Source organism: Manduca sexta, chromosome 18 (assembly GCF_014839805.1).
Source record: "Manduca sexta isolate Smith_Timp_Sample1 chromosome 18, JHU_Msex_v1.0, whole genome shotgun sequence".
Taxonomy (NCBI): Eukaryota; Metazoa; Arthropoda; class Insecta; order Lepidoptera; family Sphingidae; genus Manduca; species Manduca sexta.
The window spans coordinates 9,406,626-9,423,510 of NC_051132.1; the positions used below are offsets into that span (position 1 = coordinate 9,406,626).

The 16,885-nt window shown below is 41.2% G+C and overlaps 2 protein-coding genes across 4 annotated transcripts in view; one reads left to right on the top strand and one right to left on the bottom strand.

The window, feature by feature from the left end:
* The window catches only part of LOC115439744 (mitoferrin-1), a 181,615-nt gene extending 176,793 nt beyond the window's left edge, over nucleotides 1-4,822 (top strand). For both annotated transcript variants that reach the window (XM_037440150.1, XM_030163724.2), the window contains 2 exons: nucleotides 1,797-2,254; nucleotides 2,334-4,822. In XM_037440150.1, the coding sequence (XP_037296047.1) occupies nucleotides 1,797-2,254; nucleotides 2,334-2,519 (644 nt within the window). In that variant the 3' untranslated portion in view covers nucleotides 2,520-4,822. The remainder of the gene's footprint in view (nucleotides 1-1,796; nucleotides 2,255-2,333) is intronic.
* A 1,924-nt stretch (nucleotides 4,823-6,746) lies between these two features.
* LOC115439743 (putative aminopeptidase W07G4.4) lies at nucleotides 6,747-13,505 on the bottom strand. 2 transcript variants are annotated; one of them, XM_030163721.2, is made up of 8 exons: nucleotides 13,298-13,505; nucleotides 10,496-10,676; nucleotides 9,966-10,199; nucleotides 9,561-9,688; nucleotides 8,939-9,302; nucleotides 8,551-8,730; nucleotides 8,180-8,350; nucleotides 6,747-7,443 (listed from the first exon to the last, which is right to left on the bottom strand). In XM_030163721.2, the coding sequence occupies exons 2-8, from the start codon at nucleotides 10,664-10,666 to the stop codon at nucleotides 7,168-7,170; spliced, it is 1,524 nt and encodes a 507-aa protein (XP_030019581.2). In that variant the 5' UTR covers nucleotides 10,667-10,676; nucleotides 13,298-13,505; the 3' UTR covers nucleotides 6,747-7,167. The 2 variants fall into 2 exon arrangements, with proteins under 2 accessions (XP_030019581.2, XP_030019583.2); XM_030163723.2 differs by having other exon boundaries at nucleotides 10,496-10,679; nucleotides 13,298-13,466.
* Between the last annotated feature and the right edge of the window lie 3,380 nt (nucleotides 13,506-16,885).

The window sequence follows — 16,885 nt, forward strand, 5'->3', positions numbered from 1 at the left end:
TTGACCTGTGGTAATCGGTCATACCTAATCAGGAACTGCTCACCACACACCACACCCTGACCAAAATCAGTATGGAAAATAAGGATAATCATAGTCCATTACTCCACATGCTAAATACGTTTTTCCTGTTTCGTAACAGCCACTGGATGTAGTCTGGAGGCGGAGCGCACAAGCCGATTACTCATTAGGTTCCGTAACAATGCAATGTATATGTTAACTGGGGTTTCCCCGTATATACGAATGAACAAAACAGGAATTTACGAGGTGTATTGTAGTGTACGCTAAAACAAAACAAAACAAAGATTTGTTTAAAGACGTTCATTGATTACCGAGCATGTTTTTGTCGTATTTATACTTCGTTGAAGACTTAGTCGCTCTTAGGTCACGTGGCATTATCGCGTTACAGTAAATTATACTAATTTTCCTAACGCTCGCCCGAGTCGCGATCACAACGTACCGAGACGATGATTATATATAAACGTACATATAATATGTAAGTTTCGACGACATTATATACCAACAGAAAGGAATACCAAGAAGTACGGTTATCCTTATCGCGGTGCTCATGCCGTGTCACGTGGTCCGTCTGCCGCAGTTTGTTGAATGGTGCACACGGCGCTCTTACTACATAATGTTATCAGATAAGTTGTCAAGCGCCCTTAAACGTACGACTGGATGGTTATCACGTAATACCACGTTATTTGATTTACTAAGCGCTACCGCTCGCTGAAATGTGTCGCGATTGTAATAAATTATCATAAATCACGGCCGCTTCTTCCGCCATTTCTTTAACTTACGCATGATGCTATACTAAGCTTATTGCGATTACATCCTTAGGTTTATTTTCTAAGGAGAAATTATGTGTGTATGTTATTTTCTCTATCCCTCCACTTTGAGAATGTGAAAAAAAAACACGACACGAAAGTTCGTCGTTTCAATGTGATTGGTCGAGAGACTAACATGTGTGACTCGCGCGCTGGTCCGTTGACCAATCACAATTACACGACAAAGACATTCGTGTCGTTTTATTTCTCTTTAAGGAGGGGTTGCTTCACTCTTTAATGCCCGTTGCAGTACAAACAATTTGTCTTAGCTTTTTATAACCGGGTGCATGTATAACGTCTATCCTTTTTAGAGGATCCAATTCTGGACAAACGGTGTAAGAAACCAACCAAGTATTTAACTACTCGGAAATCAATCCCAGGGATTCATACGCTGCAAACAGGCAACGAGGGGGCGGAAATGTATTGTCGGACTACTAAACGGAACTCCTAATGTAGTGTAATCCTTTAAAGTCAAGGTGTCGCTGTTCATATTTTCATATGTTGAAATTAGAAATTTGGCAGCAATATTTGTATGCATAAATTATGGCAGTATTAATAGAATTCTCGGTGTTAAATGTGTGGTAGCGGGGAAGTACGCGCCGCTTGTGCTGTTTTGTTATTTTCCCGCAGTAGGCGGTTCCTGGAAGTTACATTCAATATTTTGCAGTTTTTAATATAAGAAAAATACTAAGTTTATTTCTGCGATTGGCTATATTGTTGGTTTTTTTATTATTTTTATAGTATTATTAGTTTTTGATCGCGGCTTCGCCTTAATCAAATTTATTTTCCGGAATGAAAGTCCCAATTTGATTTATTCTGTTAAAAATGGCCTATTGTAAATTCATGCTTGGTCTATAAGAGTGCCAAATTCTTTCAGCGTGAATTGATTATAAAAAAATGTTTCCAATAATAGCATATTTATTATTGTCCCAATTCACATAATATACGTTTGGATACGTTTTTTGTTGGCAGTGGTGAAGCAGAGGCTACAGATGCTGAACTCGCCGTACCGCGGCGTGTGGGAGTGCGCGCGGCACGTGTACCGCACGGAGGGCGCGCGCGCCTTCTACCGCTCCTACGGCACGCAAGTCGCCATGAACGTGCCCTTCCAGGCGCTGCACTTCGTCACGTACGAGTGGTGCCAGTCCATCATCAACCCGGCGCGCAAGTACGACCCGCGCGCGCACGCGCTCAGCGGAGCCGCGGCCGGCGCGCTCGCCGCCGCCGCCACCACGCCGCTCGACGTGTGCAAGACCGTGCTCAACACGCAGGAGTCGGCGCGCGCCGAGGGGCTGGCGCAGGCCGCCGCGCAGGTGCTGCGCGCCACCGGCCCGCTCGGCTTCCTCAAGGGCGTGCGCCCGCGCGTGCTCTACCAGATGCCCGCCACTGCCATCTGCTGGCTCACTTACGAAACTTTCAAACACATGCTTGTGAGTGTTTACATATTACGGTACCACCATTTGTCTAAATGTTTTTTCGCGTGTTTGCTGATGCATTCTCTGTTTCTAGGGTGACGGTGGCGAGGAGCAAAGTTCCGGAGCGGCGACGACGACAGCGACGGCGGCGGGCGGCGGCGGCGCGGTGCAGGCGAGTGCGGGCGCGCCGTCGGCGGCGGCCACTCCGCTGGCGTGCGCGGCGCTGCGGCTGGCGGCGGCGTCGCCCGAGGTGCCCGCCACCACGCTCACGCGCACTTAGAGCCGCTCGCACAACACACAGGACGCCGGTCGCCACCTCCTGACCCTTTATCGAAGCGCCGCTCTTCACCTGAATCGACCGACGGTTCTACACCGGCAGACCTCAGGCGGCTCAACAGACCAGTCTGAGTGACTGTCCATGATAACGAGACGTTAGACGGTCATAGGTCGGAATCTAGAAAATCATTAAAACCGAGTCACCGCGCGACGAATTCGAGGAGGCGTGCGGCTTGTGCATAAATGTGTGTGATGATGTTTGTCAGATTGGATTTCTGTGATTTTTGGTATAAATTAAGTGTTTTGGTTCTAAATTGTGCTCGCAATAATTCGGTCGCGAGCGGACCGTCTATCGAACGTCGCCGGGCCGGGGCCGCACTTGGGTTAGAGCTTCCTGTTGAATCTAAATAACAAAATGAATTCGTCGCGTATGTATGTAGCCCCGCTTGTACTGGGCGCACGTGTACATAGACGTGCGTTTACCATTGAATTACATCACTTTTGCAGTTATGTTAATTATTTTGAATTGCGTTTTGTATCATCTTGAGATGATTCTGTTAATGCGGCGTATTGATTGGGTTTTAAATTTATGTTTAAGAATATAAAAGTCGACCGTATCACATGTTCGGTGTTATATTGTTATTATGGAATGGTTTTGAATCTTTCGGCCAACTGTTTGAAAAGTTGTGTGTCGTGGGCGGCCCGCGCAGGCGCGCGGCGGGTGTTGGTTCACACACGACTCGGTCACTTCCGCTGCCCACAGCCGCGCCTCCGACCCCACGCCAACCTGTCGTTGTACTATACTGTTGATAAATGTTATTTTTTATATGTCTAAATTCTAAAATATTTTATAAATCGAGTGGAGACCGCTGTGGGACAGCGGCGGGGAGTCCGGCCGCGCGCTCACAGTGGCCACGCCACTATAAACATGTCTGAAAGACGATGGATCGAAACAGCCGTCACGTGGCGCCGTCGCCGGCGCGTGTGTCGGTGTGCTTGTTCACAGTTACCGCATTATAATTACGTGACGAACGCAGCTTTATGTCCACTCGTTATGTTCGTAGGTATTCGTTTAGAGTAGCGGCGGTAGTGATGTTCCGTATAGCGCTGTAAATATTGATTCGAATATGTTCGTCGCGCCGGTGGTGGTTACGATATGTGCTCGCTGGGCGTACACAGTGAGATGCTGTTTCGACTCTAGTGAGATTAGACTTAGTGTACGTGTATCGTTATTTTTTATTCACAGTTTTTATACGCACATGCACAAGCAAATACGTTATAATTTATGCGATTATTCCTATATTATTATATTGTTTTGATCAGTTTTAACTCGAAACGATTACTTTCGAACGCAGTTCTGAGAGAGCGGTGCGAGTGTGGACCGAGCGCGAGCGCCACTAGTCAGGCGCGGCGGCTCGTGGCTGCCTCGCACCCACTGTGTGCTCATTGGTTTTGGTTTCTTCACGTCCATTTTCTGAAAGCCCAGCCTATTATATTTCCTTCGGTTATGATGTGAGCACATGGTGTTTGAAGTGATGTTGAATAGAGATGAACTGTAATATATACAGGGTTAGGTGTAAATTTATGTGACGAGAAACGATTAATATCTTCAGAAGAAGGATTGTAACGAGAAGCAATTGCTTTTGTATTTGTAACTTTTTTATACACACGTACGTAAAATAATTTGCGTCAAGGGCACGTCCCGTGCCATACATTAATTGAACTTGTTACAATAAAGCACTCGGAATGTGTCCATGCGATATATCATAAGTACAGTCTTGACTCATTGTGCATTTTGATTCTAATTCATTTGAGCGCATTATTTTTGCAGCGTACGACTGCGCTTGTGTGTATACAGTATGTTATTTAATGTTATCGATTAAATTGATCAAAATTATCAGATCACATCCTCGCGGATGAAAAATATGTTGGCGGTGCTATGTGTCGCGAGGGAGAGTGGCCGGCGCCCGCGCCCTGCGTGTCCGGTGCGTGTCCGGTGCGTGTCCGGCACGTATTCGGCACGTACCGGCACGTGTCCGGCTCGGCCGCGTGGTTGCCATGGCGCCGGCCACTCTCACCGATGTTATTGTTTGTGTACATTTATTATGCATTGTATTTGTTATATTTATATGTTTTACTGTATAGAACGAGTAATACCGTATAAATTAAGAGTTTTAAAGTTATTTGTATAGAAATAGAACGTAAGGCGGCGAGGCCGCGTCGCACGCAAGTGCAAACATTTAAAAAATCTATGTTGTGCAAAATAAAAATAGTGAATAAACAGTTGGACAATACAAAGAGTTTTAATTTGGCCGTTTTATTGAAGGCATTCACTGAAGGTCGTTGAAGATTAGTGCTTAAATCCTTATATATAACTTGACCGGACCAACAATACCTCGCCTCATACTTTAGGCAAATAAAGCATACTGTACTATGTGGCGCGTAATATATTTGTAAGCGATAGTAAAGATATCGCGTTCAATTTATACAGGGTCATTTTAACATTGCGTTACTAAACCCTGTATAGTTATGGCCGCTGATCTTCGGCACAAGTTTAGTGTGATACTGGGATACTGGTATGGATACTGGGTAGGCTTGCACTCACGATCGGGCGCTGTGTTGATGGTAAAATTTTGTAGCGATTTTTTTTATCCGATAAATTGCACCACTTCATGTCGCTAAACGTTAGAATCTATCATCATGGTTTAGTATGCGCCCGGACGCTTCACTCACAATGATCTTCAGATTTTTTTTATTGCCAAAGTGTTATGTCTCACCATACTGCATACCTTTTTATGCGTGAGTACTTTCTCTTGGGATTTCTTTTTATGTTATTATTTTAATTAATTCGTAATAATAATCAGTAAAAGATAATGGAAGTCCAACTTCATAGCTGCAATAAGTATCCAAACGCGCCGGCGCACGAGTATGCAAGCGCAGTTTCTTGTTTTTGTAGCAGTTTTGGCACCTCGGCCACATCACCGACGCTGTGATTGGTAGTTAAACTGGTTTGGGAGGGTCTCGTCATCTGGTTCGTATTTGTGATATCCTCACTTTTTCAGTTATTTAATTATTCATTTATTTTCCACATACGTAATAACACGCAAGTAAATTTATATGATCTTAGGAACCAATATGTTTTGGCTCAAAAACACAATTGGATATCGTGTTTAATTTGTATAAGTTCTTCACACATATGGTCCAGATTTAAGTTAGGAGGGGCCGCATTCGATAAATTTGCCACGGGCCCTTTTGCACTACTGCTCATAACAGCTATAACCCGTTTCATTAAAGAATCTAATCTAAAATGGCGGCGCTTATCATGTTGTCTCGCTTGTACACTAGTGCTATTTACCGTTTACTCGCGCGTACCACATTCAGAAAAATAATCAGTCTTGATCTGCTTTCACGGTCTTGACGCGCTCAGTGATATTTGTTATGAAATCGTTGTTATAATTTTCTGTTATTTTCCATTGTTACTTGTTTGTTATTGTTGTTTGGTTTTATTAAGTTGAAAATAAAGAAATGGGAGAGAACCCCTGCCATTTGATGATCCCGGTGAAGGACCGCCTCATAGGCAGTGTAGATTAGTGAATAGTAATATTCATTAATAATTATTGTTATGATTGAATGCTCAATATTTATATTATTCATTTGAAAAAAAAATTGGACTTGAAAGTTTACATGCTAACTGTACTATCTGCCAACGTAAGCCGCCATTTCAGATTCGTTTCTTTAATTCGTCGGCTTATACAAGTATATCATATGGTAAGTTTATGATGTTCAATAGGTCCATTCTGATCTGCACTACTATACCTGTTCGCTATTGCTAAGTAATAAAAATGAAGTGCACACAACACGTAAATATTTTCATTCAATAGACGTGAATGCAAGCGACCTCTATTAGCTATGATTTCTACTACTTATAGAAATTATGAAACAAAAGTAGAAAAGGGTGAGGGAGGCGAACCGAGGGTGCGGGGTACCGATATCTTCTTTGTAGGATTCTGATTGGTTCACACCGCACTCGCAGGAGCGGTGGAGTTCTGAGCATGCGTTTTCGCAACTGCACTTACAGTTATTTATTTCAGTTATTCCCTGCCGTCACTATCGTCTTGCATTCTAAATATTGATGTTTTATCAGATTGCTCACTCTTAGTGCAATCGCTGTCGGATATTTTAATTGGGTCTTGCAGTTCACCATTTGTAATCTGACTTGAATAAAACGATGTTTGTAATATTATATTTTAATTAGTTATTATGATACACATGATACAACAGTATAAAATTATAATATATGTGAAAATTATGTAACATTTGCATTCTCTCCCTAAGTATTAATAGTATGGTCGGCGTCAATTACATGCATGTAGCAGTACATCGATGGCTCAAATCATAACCTTGTGGCTTTGTTAGTGCCCAGGAAGTAGCAACTAACAATATATTATGTAGTAATTTCTAGTGAGCACAACAAGAATCTCTTGTTTAAAGTTTTTTTCTATCACATTACTAACATGTTTTACAATATATCTCTAATATAGTCCAGCCAGATGTCACGTAAAAAGGCCGACACTTAGGGTGTAAATATTAGTATATATGATGTAAATATTATGCTCTGTTCCGTGGGCGTCGTGCGGCGAGTGTAGCGTCGGTCAGACGGCGAGCAGTCCGTGCAGCGCGGCGAGCGCGAGCAGCGGCGCGGCGGTGGGCGCGTGCGGCAAGCTGCCGGCGCTCGCCGCCACGTCCAGGTGCGTGAAGGGCACGGGCCCGGCGTCCAGCCCCGCCGCCAGCAGCAGGAACGCGGCGGGCGCCTGGTGTCCGCGCGGCGTGGCCACGGACGGGCGCGAGTCGGCCTGGTGCAGCGCGTCGCCGTGCGCGCGCCCGCGGTGCGCCGCCAGGTCCTCGCGCCGCACGCGCGACACCTCCACCTGAACACCACAATATCTTATGTACAGACGATTCCCAAGCAATTGCATCAAATTGTAACTCTTCATTTTTAGTATGATTTGCATTCGATTTAAAAAAATGAAATACGAGTTCCTTAGAAAGGGACAATTTAAATAAAACAATATTCCATAATTATCTTTAATAGGGGACCGGCCTATGCTTGATTTTGTACATTATTCTATATGTAATGGTTAATAATACGAAATAGAAGCACTCCTGCGAAAACTGCATAACAATTGGTTAAAAAATGAGCGAGTAATTCATATTTAAAATATTGTAACGTGCCGAAGTGGGCGCGATGTAGGGATATCGATTCATCTCTTTTTTTCGCACGCGTCGTAATTCCTGATGACGTCACATGTGGATATTTCGTCTCTATTCTGTTTCTTGTTAATTACCCTTTCCACCGAAATTCAAAGACTTATAACTTGTTGATTTTTTACCGGATTTTAATAATTCCTTCTGTGTTATAATTTATATATTATGTAAATATTTGATAATAGTAAAGAACAAAAATGAGTCCGGTACCCTATTCTGGAGATTACTTACCAATTGACACTATAACGCTCAAATTATCTCCATGATTCATTAAAACCAGTGTAGCCATTTCATTGGTCAAAATAATTCAGACAGATTTAAATACATATATTATAAAATTCTGTTTACAAAAAAGCAGAGCATCAGTTGAATAATACCTAGTTATTAGTATGTACTGACCATGTCCCCGAGCAGTTCCCCGGCGGCGCGCAGTTTCTCGGCGTGCGCGGGCGCGGCGTGGTTGTCGAGCGCGGCGGTGTACCCGTCCCCGTAGGCGCGGTGCGCGTGTCCCGTCAGCGTCGCCACCGTGTACACGTGCGGGTTCTTCTCCGACTCCGCGCGGTCATGCATCTGTACATGGTACATTTAAATTAATACCCGGAAACTCAATTAGGAAAATAAAGTACTGCATGTTAATATTCAGCACCGTAACTTGAAGTTCGGATATGAAATTCGTGTTGATTTCTAAGATTGTCGTGTTGACATAGTCTAGTGGGACAGGTTTACTGATGTTATAATTTCTATTATAAATGATATAAAATGTCATTGACCTCAGCGAGCAGGTCGGCCATGACCATGCGCCCCTCTGCGTCTGTGTTGCCGACGCGTACGGGTACGCCGCGGCGCGAGCGCAGCAGCTCGTCGGCGACGTACGCGCGCGACCCCACCGAGTTCCGCACCACGCCCAGCGCCGCCACCACCTTCAGCGCCGGCCGCAGTAACACGCACGCCTGCAAAACAAAACCGATAAATACACTCGTCCAGCCATCAGAATATCGATAGGTGCTGCATTTATTTTTAATCCGACTATTAACAATACAATGAAAGCGATATCCATTTTGTGTTAACTAAAAGTGGTAAATTACCTCCTTTTCATTCATTGGACGTTCAAGATCAGTAGCAACTTACTTCAATATTTAGTATGAATTCCATAGGTACCTTAAGGAATCCGACAATGGCTGCAGCGCCGCACTTATCGCGGGACATGCCGGCCATGGCGCCGCCCGCCTTGATGTCGCAGCCGCCGGTGTCGTAGGTGACGCCCTTGCCGACGAGCAGCAGCGTGGCGTCGTACGTGTCCGGCACGTACTCGAGGTGCAGCACGCGTGCGCGGTGGTGCGGCACGGCTCTGGCGCCGCGGTCCACGGCGGCCAGGAGCGGGTACTCGCGCTTGAGTGTCTCCTCGTCGGAGACCTCGCGCACGCGCACGGCGCTGCCCGCGAACGCCTCGTGCACGGCGCGCGCGAACCCCTCCGGCGCCATGCGCTCCGGGTCCGCGCCGCCGATGTCGCGGCACAGGCCTCTGAACATAAACGAACAATTGTAACTTAAAAGTTAGGTAATGCAATGTAAATAAATACAATTATGACTATCTGGAAGGCGTCTTCATGTGGATTTACTTCGTGAATTAAAATTTAAAACTTAACATAGTTCAACAACAACAAGAAGTTATTTGTAAAATGGCCAAAGTACGGTCTGTCAAATACGAATTTTCCAGAAAATTATATGTATAATATAATATTTGTTATAAGTATGTATTAAAATATGAGGGTGCACTCACCTAGCGATCTCGAGCGCCACCGCATCGCGCAGCAGTACGTCTAGAGGCGTGGGTATTCCCTCCGCGTACACGCCGAACGCGCGTACAGAGTGCGCCCGCTGCGGCCACGACTCGCGGATCTGCAACGGCTACAGCACGAAACTCGTAAGATAACTGCGAGACTGAATAGGAATTTGAGTTCATTTTTTTATGTAGGATACCCAACTGCTGAAGACATTTAAACTCATGTCATTTTCCCACCCACATTTCCCAAGAGATTTTTAAGTATGTGAGAAATATATAGCCTCTTTAACATATTAAATTGGTAAGCTTGATAATGAGTTTAGAAAGCTTAATTAAGCCTAGCAAGCTATGCAAATTTATTGCAAGTCTTATACAGACATGTGCCCTGTGCCAATATCCCACCTCATAGAATGCCTCTAGCGCGGCGAGCAGCGCGACGAGGTCGGCGCGGCGCCAGCGCGCGTGCGGGCGCAGCGCGAGCGCGGGGCGAGTCGCGCCCGCCGCCACCGCGCGCCGCACGCCTGCGCGCGCCGCCTCCTCCACGCTGCGCACGTCGTCGTACGGCGTCAGCGGACCCGTCGGCGACAACACCAGCCGCGCGCCGCTCACCAGCGGGCACCGCAGCACCGCCACGCACTGCACGCACCATCGTTAAGCTTCTTATACGCCATATTACAATGTTGCTAATATTGTACATAATTCGTGACAAAGAGTGGCGGACGCACGCATATGATTAGAAAGTGCGTGCGAATTACCTATATTAAAGTTTAACAATATTAGTTTATTGCTATCCAACCGATTTCACCAAGGATTTTTTGCTGTAATTGACGCTGTAATTGATTCTAATATGTCTATTAATAATTTTACACCTTCATTACCATCCTTGTTCTAAGTTTACTTTTATATAGATTTAAACCAAATCAGATTGCAACCTTATTAAGTCCAGCGTCAAGCTGTAGTGCGGATGCTACGAAATCCTGTAGCGCGTGTGGCGGCGTGATGCCTTCGCCTGTGATCACCACGAGCGCATCGTAATCGGCGCTGTTCATATCGTTCATCGGCGCCACCGCCACGCCGTGAACCTCGTGCGCTTCACCAGACATCTCTTCTCGTCTGCTGAAACAATATCCGAGTATCTATAAAACGCTAAAGTAACTCTTTCTGTCTGTCTGTTACCTTTCACGCTAAAACAGCTGAACTGTTTTCAAGGAAATTTGTTATAGAGATAGTTTGGGATTCGCAGACACAGGTTAGGTAGGATCACGGGAAAGTACACAGTAGAATTTTATCCTGATAAAATTTTTATCACGCAACTGAAGCCGCGAGCAAAAATTGGTTTATTTATACTATTTATTTTACATTTATGGCAAATAAGAAAAATGTATATTTTATATATTAGAGAAAACAAATGTGTAGCTACCATGAATATTTTTGGGTTTGGCCTGTCTGTATTTGTATTAAAAAGTGAGTTCATCAAATTTAGAAATTAATTTTTCAAGACCTGCGACATAAACATTTTTTTATGGTCTCTATGTTAACAACTTATTATGTATTTAAATTGGTTCAAAATTATAATCTACAAGAATATTGATAAAAATGTTCTACAGTAAGTATATGTAGTCTTTAAAAGCACGCTTTAGCAGTTATATTGCATTATGCAATAAGCAAGTACCATTGTGATGTTTACGCTGCATTGTATTTGTAATCGTATTAAAGGATGGTCATTTATTTCTTGTCAACATAAAGTGTTTATTTTCATAAAATTGCACAAAGAGCTGTTAATGTGTGCACTGGGTGGAGCATGACTCGTTACTCTTATCAATAATTTACACAATATTGTGCTACAATGTACAGACAAACCTATTTTAAAACATAGAACAGTTACAACTGTACCATGATAATGTTACAATATTAATCATATTTTGTAACATAATACAAATAACAACTTTAATGTAGTACACATAAGACACATTAAATTATATATCCAATAATCACATGATGTTTTTAATAGCTTTTTAAACCCTCCCCCCTGATGATATGTGGTGAGATTTCAGACTACCCCATCCTCTCTTACCTAATATCATGTGTATTTTTTTGGTACAAAGTATATAAAAATTTCTAGATGAAATCATATAATTAGCGAAAAATACATAAACATAATATCTCTTTACTCCCCACCCCCTCTCTGTCTGATATTTTGTGATTTTATTTCCGGACCCCTCTCCCCTTTCGAGTCTTACGTGAATAATGGACAATCCCTAACAGGTGCCCTGCTTTAAGAGAAGCCACACCCCTAGTTGAACAGTTGCAATACTACTTATTACTTTAACCCTATACCAGTGATGGAAGGTGAAAATTTTCCGAAAGGAAAACCAACATAGCACATAGGTACTACTATGCATACATATGATCTACAAATTTTTAATTATAATTTGATTCTACATAAATTGGACCTAAAGGGAAGTTGGCATGAATCAGATTATATGGACCCTTCACCATTGCCCTATACCAATTAACTTTAGTCAGTAAGTACACTGGCTTTTCTACATTCAAACAAGAAGTATTGTGTAATGGTTTGGTGGGGCAACTGACAGTATAATAAAACCAAGCCGCACATATTATTATAAGACAGTATATTTCATACTACATGAAATATACCAACTATGAAGTTTCCAATATGTCCTCTAATTATTGTTGGAGCTTAGAAGCAATGTTTCACTTTAATATATTAGACATAAACAGTATTTGCTTATATAACTAAAATTATATAAAAAAACAACTATATTTGATTATAATTGCAATATGTAAATGTCTTTTAACTAAGAAATGTGAAAGAAATAAAATACATTTAATTTATATGAGTATTGTATTGTAATTTTATTTTGTTATTTTATTACACAACACCTGATATTTATAATGTGGATGTTGTTGCCATGTGCTCAAATATGCCAACTTGTAAAACAATTTGCCATTTATTAATATGTGTCTTAAGATATCACCTGATATGTAGATGTGTAAAGCCATTTGGCATATATCAAGCTGACAATAAAGATAACACTTATATAAATTAAGTATGCTGTATTAGGTATTAAAATACAAGCAGTAGAATGAAATGAGAATTAGACTTCAACTAATGTAGCACAAATTACCTGACTGATGTTATGATGTTTAGAAAAATATATGATAAGTAGATTTTAGTTCAGTTTATTTTACTGGTGATAAATTACAATTTATTGTACTATAGTAGGACTGTAAAAATTTTAAATATAATGGAAAATTAATATCTACCCACTTTAAATTTCTTTGTGTTAATGGTGTGATTGCCTCTGAATGAAAGAAATATAAAAAGCGTTCTTTGATTCAATTTCGTTTTCGCATTTATTGGTGGTGGTTTATCATAAATTATTTAAAGCATAAAATTTAACATTAATGTTTGCTTATTCCATAGAGCGCTGGACCTGTGCCCTACTTCGAAGTCGCTGACCGAGCAATTTTTACTCCGCGTTCTAATATCCATATAAATTTTGCCTCGATATTACTTTATTCAATAACGGACCTTAAAAATAAAGTTTGAAACATTTTACGATTTGTCTTTGTTCTGTAACTTTGTATATATTAGTATCTTTCCCGCGCTGATGACTAAAATTGAATTCAAAGCATTTACACATCCATGGAACACCAAAGCGCAGATATATTTGATAAGAACGAGTTAAAGGATAGTTTGCTCAGTTTACCTTATAAATTTTGAAGAAAATGAAGTAGGTATTCTTCAATGATGACGAGTTAAATCTTGCTAATTGCCTGATTGCCACTGGCCGGCTACTCAGTGGAACAACTGCCGCAACAAGTCTGAAGTCAGACAAATAAAATTTGTAATAGTATAAAGACAGGTAGGTAAGTAGTTACGTCAAATGACAGATGACATTTGTCAAAACACAATGACACAGATTTCAATGTAACAAATACAAAAAAAAAACGACGTTAGTGATTGCCAAAGCGATTTATATTACAACTCGAATAAATCGACTTTCTTTGTCCTCGAAAAGACCGACACTCATGATGTTTTGCTTAAAAATGAAATAGCTACAGGAGTAGTGTTATTATAATACTAAATAAACAATTTAGATAACGCAGAATGTAATGTATTATTGCATGGTTATTACTTGTTACTATAGAATACAGGATAGTAGGTTCATATGTATGTACATTACCTTGTTTTTGCGGAATGTTGTCATAATTAATAGCCGACATTTACGCACACTCACTCACTTCATGCCTTGACCCCGTAAGGGATAGAGAGAGTTGCAAGCAAGGCATCCTCTTCTCGCCATGTGTGTTCCGTTCTCTGTGATAGATATCGAATTTGTAGCCGTGTCGGGCACAAATTTTGGACTCCGGACATACATTAAACAGAACTAGCCAATATCTCTTAGCTCGATCCAGGAATTGATCCTGAGACCTCAGTTTGGTGTCGTACCGTGCACGCAGTACAACTACGTCACCCAGCGGTTGGGAATTCTTATTTGTACCAAACCGTGACGTGCACATAAGCGCATAAATTTCTATGTGTTCAGAATATACTTAAACGATCTATAGCCAGTACTTATTAAGTACTGCGAGCAGAAACCATGGATACAGTGCAGTAAAGTCAATGTCTTTTAGCGTTGAAATGTATTTAATTTTGATAAGAATTGAGAAGTAAGTAGTAGTAGTAGTTATGTGATTCTGTTATTAAAAACTAAATATAGTATTCAGGCACTATTCGCACATGAAAACAAAAAATGTGTTCTAATTTTCCTTTAAAAATTAAGGAAAATTAACTACAAAAGCGATTTTCGTTTTTATTTTTGCATAATATTAGCCCGGACTACAATTTGTCTAGTATTTTTGCCAAATATTACGATAGGCCACCCTTTACCTTAGTGGCCGCCTAGCACAAGTGCGTGCTGCAGTCCTGCCTGTTAGCCACTGGGAGCTGCGCGTGTTGTAGACGTTTATTACAGATTAATACGGATATACCTAGACACCTACGTACTAAAGTACTCATAGTTATCTATATAAAGTAATGTATTTGTATAACAATAACATATTTCATATAATACGTAAGCATAACTAGGTCTTGCTCGCGGCTTCGCACGCGTTTTTGCCTTTCTGTTATAAAAGTCCTTAAATCACCGTTCAAATCCTCAGCGCCACACGCGCTCACGTTTCATCTCCGTAGGGGTAGACAGAGGCGCTACTGGTGCACCCACTTTCAGTCGTATGTATTTTGTCTCATGATTTGATTAGGGGGCGAACCTATCATATATACTGAGAAAAAACTTAATATTACTTGCCTGACCTAAAGACCGAACCCGCGACCTCAGTACTGTAGCCGTGCCGTAATAGAAATACGCCACCGAAGCAGTCTTTTAAAAACAAGAATAAACATTTTATTTTTCCTACGTGTGTGCCAAATGTTGTCCAAATAAGCATAAGCATGACAAAAAACTTTAACCTGATTGGTCCATTTTCACCATTAATCCAACGGTAGCGTTTATAAAATAGTTTTGCCGCTCGGGCACTGCGAACTGTGGGCCGCGCTGGGCCGAACGTAATCCACAGCGACGTGCCGGCTAACGCTAATTGAATAACTGCGGTCCAAACTTCGATAATGAACAACTGACATCTGACGGCTTTGTATACATATTCATAACTCATTATGGCTCTGAGTATCGAATAAAAATGAATCTTATTCCTAATATTAATATTGGACTAAGCTAGTATTTTTGTCCAGTAGCGAGTATTTAGTAATAGTTTAGTAAAGTACTAACTAATCCTGTCTACAATCCACTACAAAATTGTCAGAGTTTTTGTTTTATTTAATCTTTATTTAAGCAATTTGGTCGTTATTTCACGACAATGTCGTTCCGTACGTCAGCTTTTACCGGTGCCTACTCACTTTTCATGATCTCAAAATATATTTTTAATAAAGCCCTAGCCTCTTCCGATACAGAAACTGACAATAAATGTCAGTGTTCAAGGGCGTTTATTTACAAAATCACACACTTTGTTCAAATGTTTCAGTGGCGAAGTTGTATTACGGCACGACAGCTGTACCTCGGGTTCGATCCCAGGTCGGGTAAAGTAACACTGGGTTCTTCTGGTCAGTACCGCCCAAATCATGTCATAGGACGAAATACACACGGCGAAATGTGGATGCACTTGTTGCGCTATTATCTACCCTTCCAGAGTTAAAAAGCAAGCATGTCAGACATACAAAGTATAAAGTTGACGCCATAGATAAATATGAAAAATCGTTTGAATATCCTTATACGAGTATATTGCAAAAAAGATCCTGCTGCGTCTGTCTGCCTGAATGCGATAAAGTCAAAAACTATCGAATAGATTGCGATGAAACTTGATATAGAAATAGTTAAAAACCCTGGGAAGGCCATGGGCTTCTTTTTATCCAGGGGAAATAAATAGTGGATAGAAATATATAGTGTGTTATAGTGGTACTTTTATTACGTATCCACTCAGCAGGCGAACCCACGAGCAAAAGCTGGTAGAAGTAATGAATATAAATTAATGATTACGTACTATTTTAGGGGCTGTTACTAAAAGCAAATGTAATGCAAGTCCACCGACAATGACATAATATGTAGGCATACTGTAAATCAACATAAAACGTATATACTTACCGTCGGTAACGTATTTGGATGTTCAATTAGAAAACTGGCTGGCTGTTCCTTTACGAAAAATATAATATTATAATTTTGGGCATCGTATTCCATGTGGCCAAAGCTTTACCGTTCATGTTCCCCGATTGACAAAATTACACTTGTATCGCTTATCAGTGGTCAGTTGAGCGAGCTTACAAGCGAGTGACGTCTATGCTCTGCACCGAAATGTGCATGATGTCACAGAGTAGTTAACTTTGTGCCCCCACTTTGTCTGACAAAATTGCACTCATCCCTTTTCGATTATGACAAATATAATTGTTATTACTATAAATAACAATTATATTTGTCATAATCGAGTACGAATACTAGTTATTAAACAAATATTTTTGGCTCCGGCTTGAAAAGAGCAAAGCCAAATTTAATTAGAAGCCAAATTTCACCTATAATCGAAATAAGTTATTTTATTTATGTTGTCTTTATATGTTAAGATTTCTTTCCGAATTTAATTATTTTGTTTCAATTATTTAATAATAATGATATCCGAAAACATACTGCATAATTGTTTTTAGTATATAACGAGGTAGGGTACCTCTAACGTCATACAGTCTAACTCTTGGTAATGTTGTCCGTTCGGTTAGGGCGGCGCGATGTGGGCGC

What these genes read in the sequence shown, in the direction of transcription:
- LOC115439743 (XM_030163721.2), bottom strand. Translation starts at nt 10,666, where the DNA reads ATGTCTGGTGAAGCGCACGAGGTTCACGGCGTGGCGGTGGCGCCGATG. An exon ending in GTGGCGCTCGAGATCGCTAG is followed by an intron (nt 9,303 to 9,560) that starts GTGAGTGCACCC and finishes GTTTATGTTCAG; the next exon opens with AGGCCTGTGCCGCGACATCG. An exon ending in TGGCCGACCTGCTCGCTGAG is followed by an intron (nt 8,351 to 8,550) that starts GTCAATGACATT and finishes TACCATGTACAG; the next exon opens with ATGCATGACCGCGCGGAGTC.